At 32.8% G+C, this 22,192-nt stretch overlaps 2 protein-coding genes across 5 annotated transcripts in view; one reads left to right on the forward strand and one right to left on the reverse strand.

Moving 5' to 3' along the window:
* LOC121126422 (uncharacterized) overlaps positions 1-16,376 on the forward strand; it is a 41,513-nt gene extending 25,137 nt beyond the window's left edge. The window contains exon 2 of the mRNA XM_040721750.2: positions 11,581-16,376. Coding sequence (XP_040577684.1) covers positions 11,581-15,720 — 4,140 coding nt within the window. The 3' untranslated portion in view covers positions 15,721-16,376. The remainder of the gene's footprint in view (positions 1-11,580) is intronic.
* A 1,170-nt stretch (positions 16,377-17,546) lies between these two features.
* Positions 17,547-22,192, reverse strand: part of LOC121126406 (uncharacterized) — a 32,726-nt gene continuing 28,080 nt past the window's right edge. For 3 of the 4 annotated variants that reach the window (XM_040721733.2, XM_040721740.2, XM_071891817.1), the window contains 2 exons: positions 17,804-21,930; positions 17,547-17,732 (listed from right to left, as the gene is read on the reverse strand). In XM_040721733.2, the coding sequence (XP_040577667.1) occupies positions 17,837-21,930 (4,094 nt within the window). In that variant the 3' untranslated portion in view covers positions 17,547-17,732; positions 17,804-17,836. The remainder of the gene's footprint in view (positions 17,733-17,803; positions 21,931-22,192) is intronic. The other variant, XM_071891813.1, reaches the window with a different exon arrangement.

Here is a 22,192-nt window from a genome sequence, read left to right on the forward strand (position 1 = left end):
ATTATTCAATTATATCTTCATTTTCTATTTGTTGGTGAATCATATTCATTGAATTCCCCTCTCATCCAAAAAAACAGCTGTGGATTTTTGAAAAAAAAATTCAAAAAATTTAACATTTGAAAATTCATTTTTAAATTTTTTGTCCATAATCATAATTTTTTTATAAATAGCTGTGGATATTTGAATTTTTTTTCCAAAAAAAAATTATTTTTTCCTTACAACTGTGGATTTAGTAATGTTTTTCAAAAAAATTTAATTTTTACAGAGAAGCTATGGATTTTTGAAAAAAGTAAATATATGCAATTTTTCGAAACAAATTTTTTTTTTTAAAAAAAGAAACATTTCAAATTTTTTTCCAATTAATTTTGTCTTCTGTGAAAAGCTGTGGATTTTTGGAACAAATTAATATCCAAAAAATTTTCCAAGAAATATATTTTTTTAATTTTTTATCAACAGCTCATTGACATTTTCTTCAAAAATTCATAGCTTTTCTGTAAAAATTAAATTTTTTGAAAAACATTTCTAAATCCACAGTTGTAAGCAAACAATAAATTTTTTTGGAAAAAAATTCTCATACAATTAAATTTTTTGAAAAAAATTTAATTGTATGAGAATAGTTTGGTTTTTTGAAAAATTTTACTATTTGATAATTTTTTTCATAAAAATTTCAAAACCAAGAAGCCCCTCTCAAAATAGAATCCTCGGAAGTGAATGACATATATTAGCTCCAGGGTCAATCAAGTATGAATAACTCCTAATTATATTATGATAAATAAGTTCTTCATACAATATACTACATATGTACATACAAATGACGTCACAATCAAATATTTGTATACATCCTATTCCATACATATACACGCAGATCTTCTTTACCTCTTCAAAATTCACCTACGACCTTCATTATTCTTATATATATTATTATATGAATTATAAGATCATAATGTATGGATGTACATACTTATATAGGCATAATATACTTATATACAAGTTGTAGGAATATTAAAAGAATGACGGTGCAGAAAGGACCTGATGTACCTTATACAAATCTACTTATTAAGATCTAACATTATAATGAAAGTTGGGATTACAATAAATGATGCTACTCTGTAGAATGATACTCCCTCATTATTCTAATATTGATATTTTTTTTTATTATAATAATTTTTTTTTTATAAAAAGGAAGCAAAGAACGAAGGATGAGACATGCCTTCAGGAGAGATTCTCATTAAATCATCCTTGTTCAAGTAATTACAAGTATTAGTATATACTTATACATAAAAATCTCCAACCCGGCGTCATTTTAAAATTATTAATACGAGGTGTGTTCAAAAAGTAAGATTACTTTTCAAATTTCGCGGGCAATGTACATTTTGTATGTTCGATAATGTTATAGATGGAGGGAATCGAATGCAGATACTTCTAACTTGATAATCCATTTCCACGAGAAATAAATAAAAATGGGAATAAATTCATCTGAACTATCTCTTTTTAAACTTTATATGACGTTATTGTACTTGAAAGTACATATGGTGTCAAGTCATGATATGTTTAATTTGTTTGTGAGAGGCACAACGATTAGAAGTATTTTGCGTTACCGGCGTTTTTTGTTAGTGAAAAACATGGATCAAAGAATTTGTATCAAATTTTGGGTAGAAATGAAATTAAGTGCTCTAAAGCACTTGAAATGTTGGCAGTGGTAAACGGTGAAACTGTTCTGAGTAATTCCAAAAGTTGGCTGGGAAGATGCTATTGACGAGCCTCGCTCTTGGATGCCCAAGCACGTCAACAATAGAGGATAATTTTGAAGCAGTGAAGAAAATTGTTTTTGAAAAGCGTCAAATCACTATCAGAGAAGTTGCTGAGGATAACCGAAATTTTTTCGAACGTTTTGGACACGAGATGAGTGTCAGTGAAGTTTGTTCCGAAACTATTTAATTTTGACCTAAAAATCGTCGCATTTGTCTGCCCAAGAACAGCACCACAATCATACCCTTGCCACCATATTCACTGGATTTGGCCCCATGTTACTTTTTACTGATCGGAAAACTAAAGAGAGCGATGAAAAGAAGAAGATTTGCAACGATTGAGAAGACTACGTCGCTGTAAGAGCTCAAGTATAAACCGAAAAGTGTTTATGAGAAGTGCTTTGAGGAATGGAAAAATCGTTAGCACAAGTGTATTGTATCTAAGGGGGATGCCTTTGAAGGGGACAATATAAATATTGATGAATAAATAAATAATTTGTTCCTAAAAATACATAGGCACCTTAATTTTTGAACACACCTCGTATAAGCTGAATGGAGAAATAAATATTAATTGTATCCCGGTTAAATCATTTTCAAAAAAGAGTTTTCCGGATTTCCTGTTAGACATGGCATTACCTCACTAATAGTAACATTCAAATTTAATTTGTATATTATTGTCAGTTGACAATTTTTTGACTTTCTTTACCCTTATGCGGGATATAACGTTGATTGGTTGAATTGGAATTAGCCTTTGTTATTATGTGAACAGTTCCTGCCAATTATTGAATAACATTTCCAGAAGAATTGACTACCAGCTGATTCTTGGTCATTTTCTCTTTATTTTCGGAGGAAAGGCTGACAGATACACTAAAGGTATGATGGCCCAACGTTACTTTGCTAACACAAAAACACTCTTGTGTATTTTATTTTCGGCTGTCGATTCACTCATATGACTATTTCATAATATATTCTTTTTGAAAATAGATGAAGTAATAAGTTATTTTATTCTTATACTCCGTTTCCAAAGGGACAGGAACATGATTCCTTGTTGATCCCTGGTCGTATACCTATATACGAGTATATACTGGCTATTTCATTATTTCTACAAAGAAATTTTGGCTATGATATAGAAATAAAAATGTGTAGCAATGCTTTTAATAAAATATTATTAAGCAATATTAAAATATTGTATCGAATAAAATACTACGTAGGTTTTTAATATTATGTAATATATATATTTTTGTATTTAATTTGAGTAATTGTTGATAAATAATATAAGACATATTGTCTGGGAGATGTTAAGAGACAAATAGCAGTTGGTGTGATTGACTTATTTGGCTAGCTACCAGATGATTACCGGCCTTTTTTCTGTTTCTTTTTGGAGGACAGGCTGCGTGATACAATAAAGTTAAGCACGTGAAGGGCGTCATATTTGAAAGCAATTTCCAATAAGTATCGTTGTAACTTCATCAAATGACTTTCAACATCAAAAATACCTCAATTGATTGCAAAAAAAAAAATAGGGATATTCGAATTAAATCTAATTAATTGGAACTTAAAATCCCATGAAATGATTAGATTTTTACGATTACTTTTGTTTTGGATCTATCAGGGAAGTAAAAATGGAGAACAATTGGAGGAAAATACATATTTTAAACACACATTTAAGTCTGATCAATAATCAAACTAAACGTTGGAGAGATAATAAAGCTTCAAGTTCTTTTATACGTTTCAACATCCAAATACACGTCATTTTTATGAAAAAATGGACTTCTATTTATATAAAATTTGATTGTTTATGTCCTTTACAGGATGGCCAACGTCAACCATAGTGACGTCATGTAAATACACTCTATATGTAAACAGTCACAAAGAATCTTCGTAGTTGCAGCTTTGAAACTTACGAGAAGGATCCTTTGTATTAGTGTTGAGACTCGGAGCAACACCGATTTTTTTTTTTTTTTTTTTTGGTTCGGTCTTAAGTGATATTTTTACACCGATTTTTCGGCCCATGCCGCGGTTTCAGACCGTGAACCGGTTTTTTTGGTTTCATTTTATGGACCAATTTTTTGTCGGTCTTACCCTATCGACCGATTTTTCCGGTCTTATATATTACAATTATTTTATACATATATATAAATTTATTCATTCGATTAAACAAGCAAATCAGTTGAGTAACACGTAATAATTCGTAATACTAAAAATCCGTTTCCTCGTGAATTAGTTTCTTTTATTAGATTATTCTTAAGCTGAGTTATATGTTCTCCAAGAGTTAGGACCACAGCAGGATAGAGGGAATCGAATAAAAATACTTCAACTTGATCGTCCATTTCAAGCGATACTAAAATTCAGAATTCCATACTCCACGAGAGACGACGTCATTAAAATTTATCTGAGCTATCTCTGTTTAAACTTAGTATGACGTCATTGTACTTAAAAATACATATGATGTCATGTTATAAACAATTTATCTATAAAATTGGCCAAACCTATTTTTTTGGGGTGAAACTAGACCGAATTTTTCCTTTGGACCGATCTACACCGATCTTAGACTGGTCTAGGATTTCCAGACCGAACCCCAGCAATACTTTGTATGTTTGACACCTAACTAAGATATGAATGTGGACTTTGTTATTCTGATCATGGACTTTGCGCAATAGGTTTTCTTTGAAATGATTATAAATTAGTGTTACACAAGTTTACTTGTAACTATCTGATTGCAAATATCCTGAGTAAAGATTTTCAATAATAATCATTTCTTCATCACTAATGCGATAATTTATTTTTCAATATGTTTTTTGCATATATATATTGTGTAATTCTCCATTTTCCATTCTCACGATTCAATTTGCAATTGAGGATATATGTATGTAGGTACAAATGAAGATTCTGGAACATGATCCTAAAGCAACAATTATTTAAATTAATCGCTTTATTATTTATTCTCACCCTGGGTTTTCTGATTTCCTAGGAAATTGTTCTTCAACAAGCTCCAGAAAATTTCGGGGATGAGAGATTAAATAATAAACACTTTCAAATTTAAGTAATTTATTTTATATTTAAAGAAGCTTAAACATATTATGAAATGATTAAATCCAAAATTTCTCGGGAATTCCTCGTTGGCACAATTTTCAGTGGGGAGGATTTATGTAAATTTAAGTACCCCTACAGTAGAGTGTCACAAGACATCCTAACATATATATTTAATTCTCTAAGACAATGATTTTAAGTGCCAACAAGAGCTTACAGTCAATTCAATGACTTGATCGTAGGGTAGACCGAGAGATTTACATTCAAATGAAGATTACACAAAAAGTACTTATCATAAATATATTTACACTCGTTTGACTATTAGTAAATAGTCTAATTTGAAGAATCTCCAAGTAATTCTGTAAAATATGTTTCAAATTTATTCGGTCTACCCTGCTCTTTATAAAGTGATGATGTTGAGTTTATTTTTCAGAATTGATAAATAATACCTTTTTGGTTTATCATAATAGTATTAGTAATAAGGATTAGTATATTTTTGAGAGAGTGAGGTTTTACATATATTTTTTAAATTTCAAATTAGAGAAATGTTGCGATTTTATTTGGTTTTTTCCTTACAGATTAGGATTTACAGAAGAATTAATTGAGAATATTATTTGAATTTATTAAAACACCCCTAGACGACTTATTTCAAATTTTTTTTTGTAACAAAAATTTAGAACTCTGTTTTTTTGGAAAGAAACTTTGAATATTTTTTTTTAATTGCACAAATCTCACTTCTTCTTTATTTATTTTGTTTTTCTAATTTGTATCCTCTCTACCGTTTGGTACCCTATAAAATATTCCTCATTGAGAAATCCGTACTCCTTTGCTACTGCTTGTAAATGTAAGCCCCCGATAAATCCTGGGAAATGGAATCCCCGTGAGAGAAAGTCTACTATATCTATAATTTAAATGCGAATGTATGTGTGTGTTGGGGGGTCCGGAAATCACGGCCAAACCAACGAGTGGATTTGGCTAAAAAATTTCATGTAGGTTTCTAAGGCTCAAGAGATGGTTATGGTAACAATTATTTAGGACCTTCAAGGCCATGGTGCCCTAAACATAGCAAACAAACGACTAAAGTAAAATTATAAGAATTATTATCGCTGCATGTTGCTAAGTATCGTTTCGCACTTTTTTAAAAGGAAATTGTAAGGTTTAGAGAAGAATGAAAAAAAAGAGAGATATGACATAGGATTTTTGACAATAACACAAGGGAACAATTAGAGGGTCAAAATTTCTAGCTATGAAATGAAGTCAAGAATATAATCTATTTTTGACCGCAAAAACCAAAACGGATCTCAATTTATATTTGGATTGTCAGGTTTCAGAAATATTTGAGATTATTGTAATTCGGTACTATTAGGTATCATTTAGAGACGTATTTCATGATTTCATTCAATCACCAAATTGAAGTAATTGATGTAAAAGGGGTTTTCATGATTATAAAATTGTTTGTATTGTTTCTGTATCTTGTTTTGAACTCGAGATATTTACATTTTTAGGATGAAAAATAATGAAAAACTACAGTCTTATTTATACAGTTAAAACTTATTTATCATCATTTATAGTGATAAGGAATATCATAGATTATGTCAAAGAAAAATATTCTATATTTTATTTAAAAAAATATCTATTTAAAAAATATGTAAGTCCAAGGATTTTGGTTGGATTTTGTAATTTTTTGAGTGATCCTATTTTTATATGGGTGTACTAGCAAATATACTAAAATTTCAAACATTTTTCAAACTGAAAAACCAGAAACCCAGAAAAAAAATGAGATCTGTTTTGCATTATATTCTTGGCTTCATTTTATGAGTAGAAATTTATTTTTTCCCTGTATAAATGAAATTCAGTGAACGACAGAACAACTAGAATATAGTTTTTTCTTCTCAAAACCTTATAATTTCCTTCAAAAAAAGTTTCCAAAGAGACATATACCAATATGCATTGAGAATAATTCTTACAATTTTACAGTTTTTATTTTATTTTTATTTTTTTATCGAGGTTTTCATTCTATATGCACAAATTACATAAGAAATAAATGAAGGAAGAAGGATCACGTAAAAAGATCCCATAAATAAACATTTTAGTTCTTCATTTCTTGTTTTATTTGAAGCAGAAGAGTTCAAAATACATTTTGATTTCTTAATCTCTCGGACAACGCCGGAAAAAACTTACTCTAGTCTACATTAATGGAGGTCAAGGGTAGTTGTAAAAAAAGGAGAGAATACGGAAAAAGTGTATCAATCTTGTAAAATTACAGGTGGGATGAAACCATGTAATTTATTTATTTATATACATTTACCTCTATCTATGAGTATGTTATTTTTACAACATGAGGATCATGTCTTACAACATAATATGAAGAAGTAGGTACACTCCATTTATTCGGGGTTATCCTTGAGCATTTTGATTGTATAAAAAAAATAATTTTCTGGAGTCAGGAGGGAGAAAACTCCTCGGTGTGTGTTTTACCCCTTTTTTTACGATTTACTTTTATGGTGGTGAATTCAATATGGTGCTTTGGATAATGCCTCCCTTTTTTCTCCTTCTCTTCAGCTGATCCAAGGAGTCTTTTTATGACTATCATCATTATTATTATTATTATGTTTTTGAGCTTGAATTCTGGCCTTATTATAAACGTGTATCGTAATAATCATAATATTTTTCGGATAGGAGTGTGTAGAATCAATTATGTTTTACTCACTTTACGAAACACCGTCTCTAATATTCTTCTTCACATAAATAATAATTGATTCCCAAATTCACATGGCCATGAATATTATTGTTATTGTCTATTAATAGGGATTTTTATATGATTTTCCTATGTTTGGTTGCTGCATATTACATATATATAGTAATGCTTTTTTTCCTCTCAGGGACGTCCACAAGGAGTGGGATGGGGGGTTATAGTCCTCCCCCAAATGAAATGTTTTCTAAAATTTCATAAAAAAAAATATTAAATTTTCTACAAATTTAATATTTTATTTAATTTAAAAAAAAAATCCATTATATGAGTATATGAAATGATTCTCCAAAATATTTCAAAATTTGAAATATAGTTTCAGAAATTTTTTCCGAAACATTTAAATTTTTGTAAAGAGCTGGAAAATTTTGAATTTTCTTTCCACAAAATTGAATATTATAAATTTAATTAGTGAAATTTTTTGTACACAGATATGGATTTTTGAAATTTTTTTAAAAAAACGTAATTTTTTGTGAACAATTTTGAGTTTTTAAAATTTTTTTTACAAAAAATTGCATATTGGATATTAAATTTTTGAAATTTTTTGCAAAAAAATTGATTTATCTAATTTTTTTTTGAAAAAAATAATTTTTGGATTTTTTTAAAAATCCTAAACCTAGACCCTCCAAAAATATTATCCTGTGGACGCCCTTGTGTCACCATACAAACAGTTTTCACTGTGAATCAAGTATATAATATATTAGTTCGAGACTTTGTCCTCATTAGTAAGGACTACCTTATATCACAGTGGGCTTACATTAAAATAGGCCTTCTACAAGAGTAGAAAATGCCCGTAATACTACTAGCCGGCCCTGTTTTTTGTTGATTCTCATTATTTATTAATTATTATCGTCAAACCAGATTTTTATCCTCAAAATTGAAGTGATGTGAAAGAGGTTTAAGTATATTATCCATAATAGACATGGTAATTGGTTGCAATAATATTTAAAGTGGAATTATTTATCGCTGTGCTTGTAATGGTTTATGTATATAAAAATATAAATATATTGTATCGAAGGTGACATTCAAACGTATATATAAATTATATAGGTTCCCAGATTTGGGTTCCCTTTGTACATATTTTATAAGTTATAGAAATATTATCTTTGTTATGAATAAGTATTTACTTAGTTAGAGGGATCAATACTTCTCTTTTGTTTAGAGCAATGCTGTTAATCAAATTGATGAAACGGCCCTGTTAGCTTGAAGATATTTTCTTGTCTACGTTGAAACTTTTCCTCATCCACAAGATGTTACTTTTGATACTTTTTTAATATTGCATAGGGGAAAAAGGGCCTAATAGTGAAATTCCGAGTAGAGACTCATATTTTTGCTTACAAATCCGAGTTACCTCGTGTATAAGTTTATTTCACAAATTTCCAACGTGCTCTATAGTCTATATAATCACAATTCCCAAACATCACTATACAGTCTGGATTTTGTTAAAGTGCGCTTTTTATTTCTAGAACCTCTTTTAGTTTTAAAAGAACGTTAACAAAATGAACTTTGCTAATACTAAAAGTATAGAACATCCCATATTTTAACAGTTTATTATATCAACTGGACTCTTTGAGATATTGTTGTACATATTTAAGCTTTAAGTTATGGCTGAGTAAACCTCATGTAACATTAAAGTTTATTGGACTTTGTCCCAATGGGTTTTGGTTTGGTATAACTTACCGATCTTAGTTTATGTTAGGCTCAGGATTTATGATTAATTTCCGCACATATTTGGGAAGCTGTTTTGTACTCTAGAAAAAAATTCCAAGAATTTTTTCGTCTCGGACAGTTGTATTTTCTACCAATTTTAGTGATGATGTTTTGATTTTCACTTGGGATCAACATACCGGATCCTTTTGTATATTTTAAACGGTTTTATCTTAATAACATGGAAATTTACACTGTACTCAATTTTCAAGTATCGATTTGTCTCCGTCTTTTCTGTTATTAGTGTTCTGAACATTAATTGGCTGAATTCATAAAACTTTTTATTGAGCTGTGAATAATTTTTAACAATTATTATTAATTAATAATTGCATAGCATGGAAGAATGGTCTAAATACTAATTCATTTTAGGTATTTTTTTATATTTTTCTTCGGATGAAAGGTTACGAAATACAAGAATTGACACAAATAAGGTAAATAATCTAAATACTGAAAATAATTTTTGGAAGCCAGACCTTAAAATGTAAGTATCTCCAATAAATTCATCAAATATATCAGAGTCCCTATTTTCAATACTTTTTCAATTAGTTCTTCCATTTACAATACATAGTGAAGTATTATACATATTTTTTTGGAGCATTTTTTCCCAAAATAGACCTCAATTTATAAGTAATTAATTTCAATCATGTTATTTATTTATTTTTGTATAGCAGATACATATATATACTCAAAGTACGACATGACCTTTTGGGGATAAACAACCTCCAAAAAAAAAACGATAATAATTATAAAATAGAGAATCAGACAAATTAAATCTCATCAACATGAAATTGGTATTTGTATATCATACAAAAAGACGAAGAAGAATAATCTCTAAGCCTATTCTTCTTGAGCTATACTTTTCATTTGGTCTGAATAGAATCAAATAAATATGTAAATTCTACAATATATTTCCTATTTCCGTATAGCAAGTCTGAAATAAGATCTTATTTTATTTTTTATTAACCCTTTTCATTTGTTGGAACTATTGTTATGTGAACCTGGGTCGAGCTGAACTAAGTTAGAAAAAAGAAAGAGAAAAAAATGAAGTGGCTACATATCTCCACTAGAGGTTGATTGGGGTTCGGGCCACTCTGCAGGTTTTCGAGCCAGGATACGAGAATCTATACAAGAAAGATAATCCAATATACATCTACTCATGAGAGCTAAATATATTTCAAACATAATATTTATTTCTTCATTTCTGGAGGATAGCAATGAATGTATGCTATCAATTATCATTGATTTTTGTAAGCGCAACACTTTCAAATAATCAGTAACGTCATCGTCAGATTATCTTTCAAACTTATCAAATCGAGGATGACGTCATTGATTAGTTGTAAATGAATGATTTACATTAGATATTAATGTCGGGCTGGGAGGTTCGGGACACAGGCTTTTCAGTCTTGGCAAAATGAATTTTGGACGGCGGGCGTTTGAAATCTTGGTTATATAACCAATCCACCTCTAATATCCACTAATATATTTTATTGAATAATATGATAATTGAAGGGTTTGCATTATTTTACACAAGATGGCACCACTCTCTGTCGCTTTGTTAACAAAAGAATATAAGTAAACAATCCTCGTGCTCCGTACATCACAATACAGAGGCATATGTCTAGTTTGTTTTCTCAGGGTTTAAAAGGAACTCATAAGAAATTGTATTGAGAGTGATTTGAAAGTCATATGGGACCGTGGACCCAAAATTCAAAACATTTGATGAGGTTTAGAGATGAAAATTAAACCAACTCAATAAAATATGAAGTCAATTTGAGGGTTTTTTCTCGTCTTTGAACTCACTCATTTGAGTCGAGTCGATAATTGTTGTTCAAGTCGACAGAACATTAGTTGAGAACAGATAATAATTATTGGCATTATCAAACGTAAAAAGGATTAGAATTTCCCTTTAGGTTTAATTAATCTATTATATCTAATATTTATGCATAAGTACTTCTAATCGTTATAAAGCTGTATGGTTCAACTTAACTTTTTTCATTTCTCACTAGAGGAGCCTTAATTATCCAATTTGTTTTATTATTTTTTTATCATTTTTTTTTTCAAAGAAAAATAAAAGTTTTTTTGAGGATTCTTGATGGAAGGAGTCGTGCAAATACGTAGAGCGGAAGACGTTTTTTTCTTCCGTGAGAAACGAACTATATACTCACATATACATACATACATTCGATTACGATTGTATGTATGTATACGTTGACTTAAATTAATCTTAAATGAGCATTTCTATTCCGTTTTCAATGTCAAATTAAGTGAATCCCTTTTATCATTACGTATTATCTTTTTATGTTCTTCTTATTTTCGTTTTTACTTATTCTTTTCTTTATCTATTAGGTAATATATTATTCAACAATACTGGGCCTACTACTCGGCACGCATGCACAAGAAATCCTACGTAAGAAACGTGATGCTGACTCTATAGACTTTCGCAATGCCTATGATGATCCAGAAACAGGTCTTAAATGTGTAAATAAGGAATCAACCATTCAAAAAAAGGAGCAAGAAAGGCTTTTAGAGTGTGTTCATTCCAAGATCAACGTTTGTCACTACACCTACGTGACCCGATTTACCTCTCAACGAGTGGAAAAGTGTGATGATCACTATGAAAAAATATGTAGAATCATCTTTAAAGATTTGCCCACAAACGAAACAGTGAAGCATTGCTATAGGCCCATGGTCAAGGAGTGTAGAAGTAAAGATGAAAACGTTGATGACGATAATTTGATTTGCAAAACGGTTTTTGAAACAGAGTGCTCAACTAGATATGTAGAAAAGCAGAGCAAAGATGAAAAGGCTCCAAAGAAATATGTGGGTCTCACAGCTTGTAAAAAACTTCCCATTGAGCTCTGTGGATCACAGTACTGTGACTTTGTTCCTGGGGATGAAACATGTCACAATAAAACTGTTACGTCCATCATTCCGGTCCCAGAAGAGAGTTGTGATTTAGTTCCCCAAGAGACCTGCAAAGGAGTATATAAACTGGTACCCTATCTTGTTCCAGAGTCACAATGTAAGGACGTTCCACGGGAAGTATGCACCTATGGTGTTAAAAGTACGCGATTGGGAGAAAAACCTATTGTTACTAAATGGTGTTATGATCCAGATGAAGGTACTAATCCATCGGAGATTGTTCGAACTGGAGGTGCAAGAGAAGGAAGTAATTCAGAAGTCTTAAAGAATTTTCTATCTGAAGAAGAACGAAGTGGAGTTATTAATACGAGGCGCCCACTTATTGAAGGTATATCTCCACCTCCTATTAATGAAATCCTTCTTAATGAAGGAAATATCGGTAAAAGTCCTGGAGATCGATTTCAACTCTCAAATAATGAACGTCAACAAACCACCAATCCTGGAGATCAATTCCAATTCTCAAACAATGGCCGTCAACAACCCACAACTCCTGAAAATCAATTCAAACTCACAAACAATGACCGTCAACAGCCCACCAATCCTGGAGATCGATTCCAACTCTCAAGCAATGGCCGTCAACAATCCAACAATCCTGGAGATCGATTCCAACTCTCAAACAATGGCCGTCAACAATCCACCAATCCTGGAGATCAATTCAAACTCTCAAATAATGAACGTCAACAACCCACAAATCCTGGAGATCAATTCCAACTCTCTAACAATGATCGTCAACAACCCGCCAATCCTGGAGATCAATTCAAACTCTCAAACAATGGCCCTCAACAACCCACAAATCCTGGAGATCGATTCCAACTCTCAAACAATAATCGTCAACAACCCACAAATCCTGGAGATCGATTCCAACTCTCAAACAATGGCCTCCAAAAACCCACCAATCCTGGAGATCGATTCCAGCTTTCAAACAATGGTCGTCAACAACCCACTAACTCTAGAGATCAATTCCAGCTTTCAAACAATGACCAACCACAGCCTAATAGACCTGGAGATCGATTTCAGCTTTCAAATAGTGGTCGGCAACAACCTAACATACCTGGAGATAGATTCAAGCTCTCAAACAATGGTCGGCAACAGCCCAATAAGCCTGGAGATAGATTTCAACTTTCAGACAATGGTCGTCCATCAAGGATTCCAGTTAGAGAATTCAATCGAATTAATAATGCAAATAGAAATCAAGTAGAAGTATCAACAAAAACCCCGTATGACCCTTTCAGCAATGTTTTTACTATTATAAGTGGTTCAGAGGAAGGGGCAGCTCAAGGAGGAACGCAAAGACCAAATTCTCAACCCATATTCACTCAAATCCCAGCTTTTGGTAATAGACAAAATAATATTAACAACAATCGAAACAGAGTTTCATTTGGCAACAAGGCAATAAACACTCAAAATACAGATGGAACCATTCTGAGTACAAATGGAAAGGATACAGCAACTGGACCTGCTCCTATACCCTCTGAAGTTGAATATTTTGATCAGTATGAGGACTTTAATGTAAGCCCCCCTATTCCTACACAAGAGACACGCCCCTTGAACAAAAGTGATGAGGATACAACTCCAGCTACTACACCAAAACCCTTTCTTTTCAATGGGGAAGGAGGAGTTGTGGGAACGGCTTCTGCTGATGTTCAAAATGACTTTGGCTTAAAATTTCAAGTGGACCAAGTCTCCTTAAAGCAATTTGACGAGTTTTTGAAGGAGTATGAGGCAAACTATGAAAATGTTGATAATGAGCAAGATGACTTCCCTGACTATACAAATTTTGGATTTAATGCCAATAATAATAATGTAAATGGTAGGCAATACTCATCATCGAACGATGCAAAGGATGTTTTTCCTCGAAGCACAACGCCAAGAAGAACTTTTTCCACCACTCCAAGCTATGATACAGAATTTGAATTCATATCAAATGACGAAGATATAAGTAATGAGGATTTGACGACTCCATTACCTTCTCTTTCACCAGGAGCAGTCAGTCGACGAAGAGCTCCTAAAAGAAATGGGAATCGAGTTTTTAGAAATAATCAAAATATTCCGGATAATTTTGAGCCTCTTTTAGATGTTGCTGGCTCTCAAGATGAAAACAGTGTCCAAATCTCAGAGGCTGCAAGTGTTCAAGATCTCTCTAAGGTTTCAAAATCCTCTTTTGCACGAGTCATTAAACACAATGACTCAGAATCATCAATAGGACAAACTATCATAGTCCGAAACACTCCTGAGGCTATCAAACTCTTTGGGATCAAAAACATCCCTAAAGACTTTCTCCTTCGAAGCAGTGGAGTTAACAATTTCAAAATAGTGAATATTGACAACAAAACAAGGGATGCGGAGATCGATTATGGTTTTCTTTCTAGTAAAACAACGGATGAACCTCTGCCTTCGTCAACAACAACTACCACAACAGCCAAACCTACTACACCGACTCCATCTCCATCTACTTTTTCAGATGTATTTTTCACACACACGGCCACCACTACCCCAGTACCACCCAGAATAATTTCTTCTCAAGTATTAGATGCTCAAAACAGTTTTAGCTCATTCTCTTCACTACTTGGAATCGAAGAAGCAGAGTTCCCCTTCAAAGATAGAGTGGACAGAAACGTAAAAGACCTGCCTCTAATCCACTTCACTACATCCAGGCCCACGGTACTTAATTCTAATCCTACATCCGCTATTTCATTCACAACTGAAAAAGTGCCTTTATCCTCTCTTGGGCAATTACTTCGCACAAAAAATCTAGGATCAACAACCACTCCTAATCCTTTCATAACGCGTGAAACAACCATTTCAATCAGTCGAGGCACTCCAAGTTGGGAAAGATCAACAACTGAAGCTAAAATAACATTGAAGCCCACGCAACTAGTCGTTAATCAAACTCCAAGCGATTCAAGAGTTCCTAAAACCATCACTTTCATACGAAACCCGAGTATTACTGCCATTCAGGACTTTGCCACTCCGGAAAATTCACTACAAAATCAAGATGTTAAAGTAAAAAGTGAAGTGACTCGACAAATCCTGGACATTGGATTTCAAAATACAGTCAAGAAACACCAGTCTATCATCAAGCCTTCAAATCTTGTCTCAAGTCAATCAAATACAATCAGAGCTTCAAGGAATCCATCACAATACTTTAAGGCACCCCCCACCCTCATCTACGGTTTCAAACCCATGACGACGCCTTTAGTCAGAAACATTCAATTTCCCTCAACTCCTCCTCCTCCTCCTCCTCCAAGCTCAAAACCACGTCAGTTTTCTCCACCATCAAACCTTCATTTTGGATTTAGACCCATGAATGAAAATGTTCGGGAATCGGAGATCATCATTCCAAGACGAAAGCAGCCTCTAAACCCAGATTCCAACCATTTCAAAGGGAGCCAGAGTAACTTCAAAGAACTCAATGATAACTTAAGACAGAACAATCAGGTGAAGAGGAACGTTGGGGGATCTTTGAAAAACAATGAAGACTCCTCGTCCTCATCATCTTCCGTCCTAGACACAATCAAAGATTTCCTCACAACTCCGTTTAAAAAAATCATAGATAATTTTTAATTCATTTTGCTCACTTTTTACAAATGCTATCTATAAATCTTTAGATTTGTTTCCTAAATTAGTTGTTGTTTCTTTTCTTGTTCCGTGCTTTTATTTATCCTTTTTTCTTTACATTTTGAGATCAAATCCTCACTAATAGACTACCTACTACCATTTACTTTTATAACTTTATTCATATACAATACAAAATGATCAATATTTCATCAAATTGTTCATGTATTTTTTTAATTTTTTTTTACTCTTATCCCTCCTTAAACATTAAAATAACGACCGTTAATACACCTACTATTGTAGCGAAGAAAACAAGTTATTATTACCCTTGAGTACCTGTGATAAAATCTTTTTTTTTAAGAAAAAAAACAATAAAGTAATAATAAGTAGAAAGAAATTGAACAAAATTATATGTACAAAGGTTGGGTGAGTGCTGTCAAAGGCTCCGCAAAAATAGTACGGTCAGTTCTTTAATAATGTATGTATTGTAAATTTTGTATCCATTTCTCCCATCTCTATACATATAGTTGTACAGGGCATTTCTTGCCGAATATTTATTATAATTATTATTATCATTCTGGTCATTTTGTTTAAAAAATAGTATGTTGTTATGATTTTTTATGGTTTTTAAATTTATTTTTAATAAAATTCTTTTAGAAACACGATTGAGTCCAACTCAAATAGAGTTGTAATAATACTTATTTAAGAGATGAGTAATTAATACAAGTGAATGTATAAAGTAATGCAATGAGATTGGTACTATTGATACTTGTTTGAGATGGAAAGTTCCTATGGATGATATTCCATATGTACATAAGCTCTAGCTACACCAAGAGTTCCCTTTGGAAGCAGGGAATTGACAGATTTACATTCATAAACTCCAGCTTCTTCTCGTCTCAATTTGTATATCTCTAATCGACCCTTACCATTGTCTTGATAATTCTTTGGCATAGGTAACTTCTGGGGTCGAGTCCAAAATACCTCGAATCGATGATCACTTTCATCACGACACTGTATAACAACATCACTTCCAATAGACATACTCTGATATTCTGGATATATTCTAAGATTAAGTCCTGAAACTTTATCGTGAGTTTCTTTAATTTGATTAGCAGACTCCAAATCATCGTAAAACTCGTAATCATCATATAGAGGACGTATATTCGACAAAGATGAAGAAATGCTTGAGATCGTTGTAGTGGTTGTAGTGGAGGCTGTTGTTGATGGAATAAAAGATGAATTGTCGTATCTTCGACAGTCATGCTCATCTGAGCCATCCTTGCAATTGATTGTTCCATCACAAACTCGTAGTCTTTCCGTGCATTCATCCCCAGATGAACATGCAAACTTCCCTATACGATGACATTCACAACCAAATGACTCATCACTCCCGTCAACACAGTCTTTTTCACCATCACAATATTTGTGGAGCGGAATACAAATTGACTCCTTGTGGGGGAAATGAAGATTCCGAGGCTTGCATGTAAATTCACTAGAAGATGAACAACTGGATTTGTCACAAGATCGTTCATCCTCTCCTCCTGAACAATCCCAGATGCCATCACACACAAATCTACTATTTATACAAGTAGCATCCAAGCAACGAAATTCATCAGACCAACAACTAAGAAATGAGAGAGATAATAATTTTTTCAAACAAATTCAATGTACAAAATAGAAATACAAACCTCTTTTTCCAGTAGGGACAGTCATGCTCGTCCGATCCGTCCGGACAATCCAATTTACGATCACATGTACGAGAGAGTTCTATGCATTTTCCACTCTTTCTGCATTGAAATTGATTGGCTAGACAACCCGGGCAACCAGCTTCATCACTCATATCGTTACAGTCTGCTTTTCCATCACATCTTTTCCATGATTCCAAGCAGTAACCATTGGTGCATTGGAAATGTTTTGGAGGATTGCATGAACAGTTTCTTTCGTCCGAACCATCAATACAGTCCTGAATAAAGTCACATCGAACATCCCACTTTTTGTTAATACAAGTTCCATCATCACATCTAAATTACAATATAAAAGTATTTTAAAAAAATTACTAAAATGACAAATAAAAATTGACACTCTACATTACCTATAAGCACACTCTAAGAATACCTCTGCCTTTTTACTCTTTTTTTAAGCATTGCTTTGAATAGCAATTTTCCACCCTTGCTGAAATTTGAACATCATAGTTGTGACCTCCTTCCAGGCCTTCAACTATAAATCGCTTTCTACCCACTTCAATTCGTTTCTTCAGTGTTCGATGGTATTTCTTTTTAAGGGTTATGCTTTTAGTAACAAATACATCAAAACGAGTAATACCAGAAGTGAGACAAGGATAATCAAAATCAACAATTATCTTTGAAGAAGATACTCCTTTAACTGATACAATTTCAGGAACAAATGGGTTTCCTGGTGCCGTTCTAAATACGTAGACTTTACTCCAAATACTAAATTCGTTTCTTGTGGTTGTACGGGCGGATATTTTCACAGAATATTCCCTATGCGGAAGGAGATCCTTCAAAACTATAGAATTTGTATTTGAACTATATTCCTTATCTTCAATTAAATTAAAGCATTCATTAAGACAATGACCAAATAATTCAGTAGAGTCACAAATGATCCTTATGGTAAGCAAGTATTCCCCAATTTTACCATTTGTGATTGAGGGTGGAGACCATTTAATACTTGCTCCAGTTGGTGTTACATTCTGAGATGCAATATTCAGTGGTTCAGAAGGGATTCCTTCCAGAGTAGAAATCTCTAATGGAGGATGAAATGAATAGACCTCATTCTGATATATAACTTCTCCCCCACAAGTGAATTTAGAGGCCATGGGTAAGTCATAAAACACGAGTTTGGGCTTACTCTTGATACTCTGTCTAAATGACTCGTCAGATTCTTCTTCAATACAATTTGCGATGAATGAGTATTCTGGATCCATATGATCTTTAAATAGTGAAGACTTCAGCTCAAGAATAATTTTGTTTTCTTTAGCTAATAACAATCGAAGATTTGCAGTTTTAATAAAAGACTTGGTATCAATTTGATGATCTGAATCATAGAATACCTTCATGCCCTCTTGATTGAAGCCAGTCACTTGATAAAGATAAGATGTTTTAGAAGATAACCCATCAATAACTATTTTTGAAGGCGATTGAATTACTGATTCTGCTCGAATAGTTTTTTCTTGGCAAGAACCTGAATCAAAACGGCATAACGTTAAAACATAATAATCCACACAATGCCCCGACCCATTGATAGGACCAATAGAAAATTCAATTTGATTGAAATCCTCTTTAACATTAATAGGAATATTTTCGGAATGTAGGGTATGAAATTTCAGAGAAGAAGACTCGGACTCAGTGTCACTCTCTCCATCTCCAATATAGCTTAACTTTAATTGAAACTCAGAACATGGCATCATGTTGGATGTATTTAAATGTAGAGACTCTGTCGCATTCAATGACTTATAGATCACATTTAAATCCTGGTCCAAAATCTCTGCAATGTAATATTTAAGTCCACAATATTCAGGCTTTTTCCATTCGAAGAGGAAGTCTGGTCCTAGCCTAGAGTAGTCCAGTCCTTGAATGGGAGGAAAGAATCCATTAGAGTATTTAAAGGATTTAGAAAACAAAACTAAGGAAGAAGGATCGAAAAGTATAGTAGATATCTGAAAAGTGTAGGAATTACAGTTGATTAATGTCAAATCTTTAGAAATTTCCAAATAAAATGACATATTGGATGAACTTAAAATATCTTTGGAGAAAATGGGTTTCTCATTAGGATCCCCATCTTCCAATAATTGAACCCTATACTCCTTAATACAAGGCCAAATTCCTGTCCATTTGATACTAATTTCATCTTTGGATAGTTGAAAATCAAAGAAACTAGAATCAACTTGAATGTCAGAAGTGGGCTCTGTACTAAACGAACCATTATATAAAAGCAATCCCTCAGTTTTTATGTTATACATATACGTTCGACATGGCTCTAATTTGTTCAAGGTCAATTCAGTTGTATTCGTTGTCAATGCTTTATAATTACTCATCAATGAGCAATCCAATGGAGTAAGACATGTTTCGAACACATACTCTAGTTGACATTGGTCCATCCAAGAAATGACAATGGATTCATTATTTATTAAAACGTTTACTTCGTGGTCCTCCATTGGGGCATGCTCTCCAACCAAGGATTTGATTGTTTGATCAAATAGAACATTTGAATTTTTTTCAGAAGTAATAAGAATTTTGTATTCAGTACAAGAATCAAGATCCTTGATTTCAAATTGTGGCATGGACACTTCACTAGAAAGAACATCCTGACTTTTTAAGTTTGTCCAAGAAAGTTTTACTGGCTCACAGCCAATATCATTGCCAAATTTAATAAACATATTATGATTGGTTATACTATATATTTCAGTTTTTACTTTAGGTATGTACTGAAATTTAGCTGAGTACTCTGCGTTATCATAAGTCTGTTCATGATTCATTGGAATGAATTTCAAATCAACATGATCACAAAGACTTAGCTCGGGTTGTTTTTCAATTAATGAAATGGAAGTCACGTTTAATGGTACCTCAGTTCGACTCTTGTCATTGAAGATTATAGCAAAGCCTGTTAGACAGTTAATAAAATATTCTTTGTTTTCCCATTCAACTTGTCCATTCGACTCGTTCATTGAAAACTTTTTGAAATCTAATGGTCTATTTTGGTTAAATGGAGTTATTGCCTTATCTTCCCAGTATATTTCACCTGTCTCGTTGTCCACGATATCAAGACTATATTCCTTACAATGATCTACCTCCGTATTGGTGTGGATTGTATTGTAATCCGTTTCAGAATTATGTGTTGTATCATGTGAGCTGATCATTTGTTTGTTAAGCCGAAGATCTGAAGTGACAGTTTTAGCTTGAGCCCAATGAATACTAAGAGTCAATGGGAAATCCTTGTCATTACTTTCACTGATGTTATAAATGACATTTTGTATCGGAATTAATGGAAGAATGGTTGTGGGAACGTATGTTGTTGTTGTTTGATAGTCAAGTGTGGTTGTAGTGGATGCATCTATTGTCGTTGATGTGAAATCAGTTGACATAGTGGGCATATGTGTTGTAGAAGGAGTGTCTGTTGTTGAAGTAAAGAAATCCGTAGTTACAGTGGAGGATTCAGTAGTAGACATAAAATCATTCGCTGTGGACATTAATTCATCAGTTGTAGTAGATAGTGATTGTGTTGTGGACATTAATTCATCAGTTGTCGTAGATGATTGTGTTGTGGGCATTAATTCATCAGTTGTCGTAGATAGTGATTGGGTCGTGGACATTAATTCATCCGTTGTTGTATATAGAAATTGGGTTGTGGACATTAATTCATCCGTTATTGTAGATAGTGATTGGGTTGTAGACATTAAATCATCCATTGTTGTAGATAGGGATTGGGTAGTGGACATAAAGCCATGAGTCGAATCTGTAAAATAATTCATTGTATTCGATTCAGTTGTGCTTATGTCATATATCTCAGTCGTACTATCCATTGATTGTGAAGTGATATCCTCATTAGTTGTAGAAGTAGTGTCCTCGCCTGTTGTAGTAGTATCCAGATAGGATGTTGATGTTTCAACAAAAGGAGTACTCATGTCGTAAGAAAGAGTTGTTGAAGCTATTTCAATATCAGTTGTTGAAGCTATTTCAGGATTTGTTGTTGATTCTTCTAATAATCCATTGGATGATATCAAGGGCATAATGGTAGAAGACACGTTCTCTTCATCTTCTAAGAAAAAGTCTGAAGAAGTGTCATGAGGTGGTGGATTTGTTTTTTGGTCCAAAAAATTTCCAGCTAATAATTCCTCAACATTTTTTATTGTAGTGGATACATAGTCTTTCATACTCGAAGGACAAAGAACTTCATGCTCAATAATCGATGAAGGGCCATAGTCAGAATCTTTATTTCCTAATTTACTTTCTGCATAATAGCCTTTAACATTTATGAAGTATTTATTACAAGGTTCAAGAGTTCGAATCGTTATTGTATTTTCAAAAACCATTCTGCCCACTTTGAAGTCAAATCCAGGAGTGGATTGATATTCACCATTGTACCACCCACTTCCACTCAAAGCATCACTATCATGATAAGTATCCGCCTCAAAACCACTAGACTCAATTCCTGACCCTTCACCAAAGTATTCTTCTTCATCATCAAAACCCGATTTTTGTTCTGAAATCAAAAAGAAAAAATAAGTATATCCTTTGATTGATGGCACACAACAAAGGTAGAACTTAAACTATAGATTTTGAAGAAGAAACTCATAATTTTTTAAAGTTACACTTTACAACAAGTATGATTTTTAGTTAGGAAAGAGACATGAAGAGGGGTGTAAAAGTGAATTTATCCTACCTAAAATACTGATCAGTGGGTTTTCTAACGTAAAACTATGAACTTCAGCTTGTGTTTGTACAAGATCATAATGTAGTAAGTT

The sequence above is a fragment of the Lepeophtheirus salmonis genome, chromosome 1, assembly GCF_016086655.4.
Source record: "Lepeophtheirus salmonis chromosome 1, UVic_Lsal_1.4, whole genome shotgun sequence".
In the NCBI taxonomy this organism is placed as follows: Eukaryota; Metazoa; Arthropoda; class Copepoda; order Siphonostomatoida; family Caligidae; genus Lepeophtheirus; species Lepeophtheirus salmonis.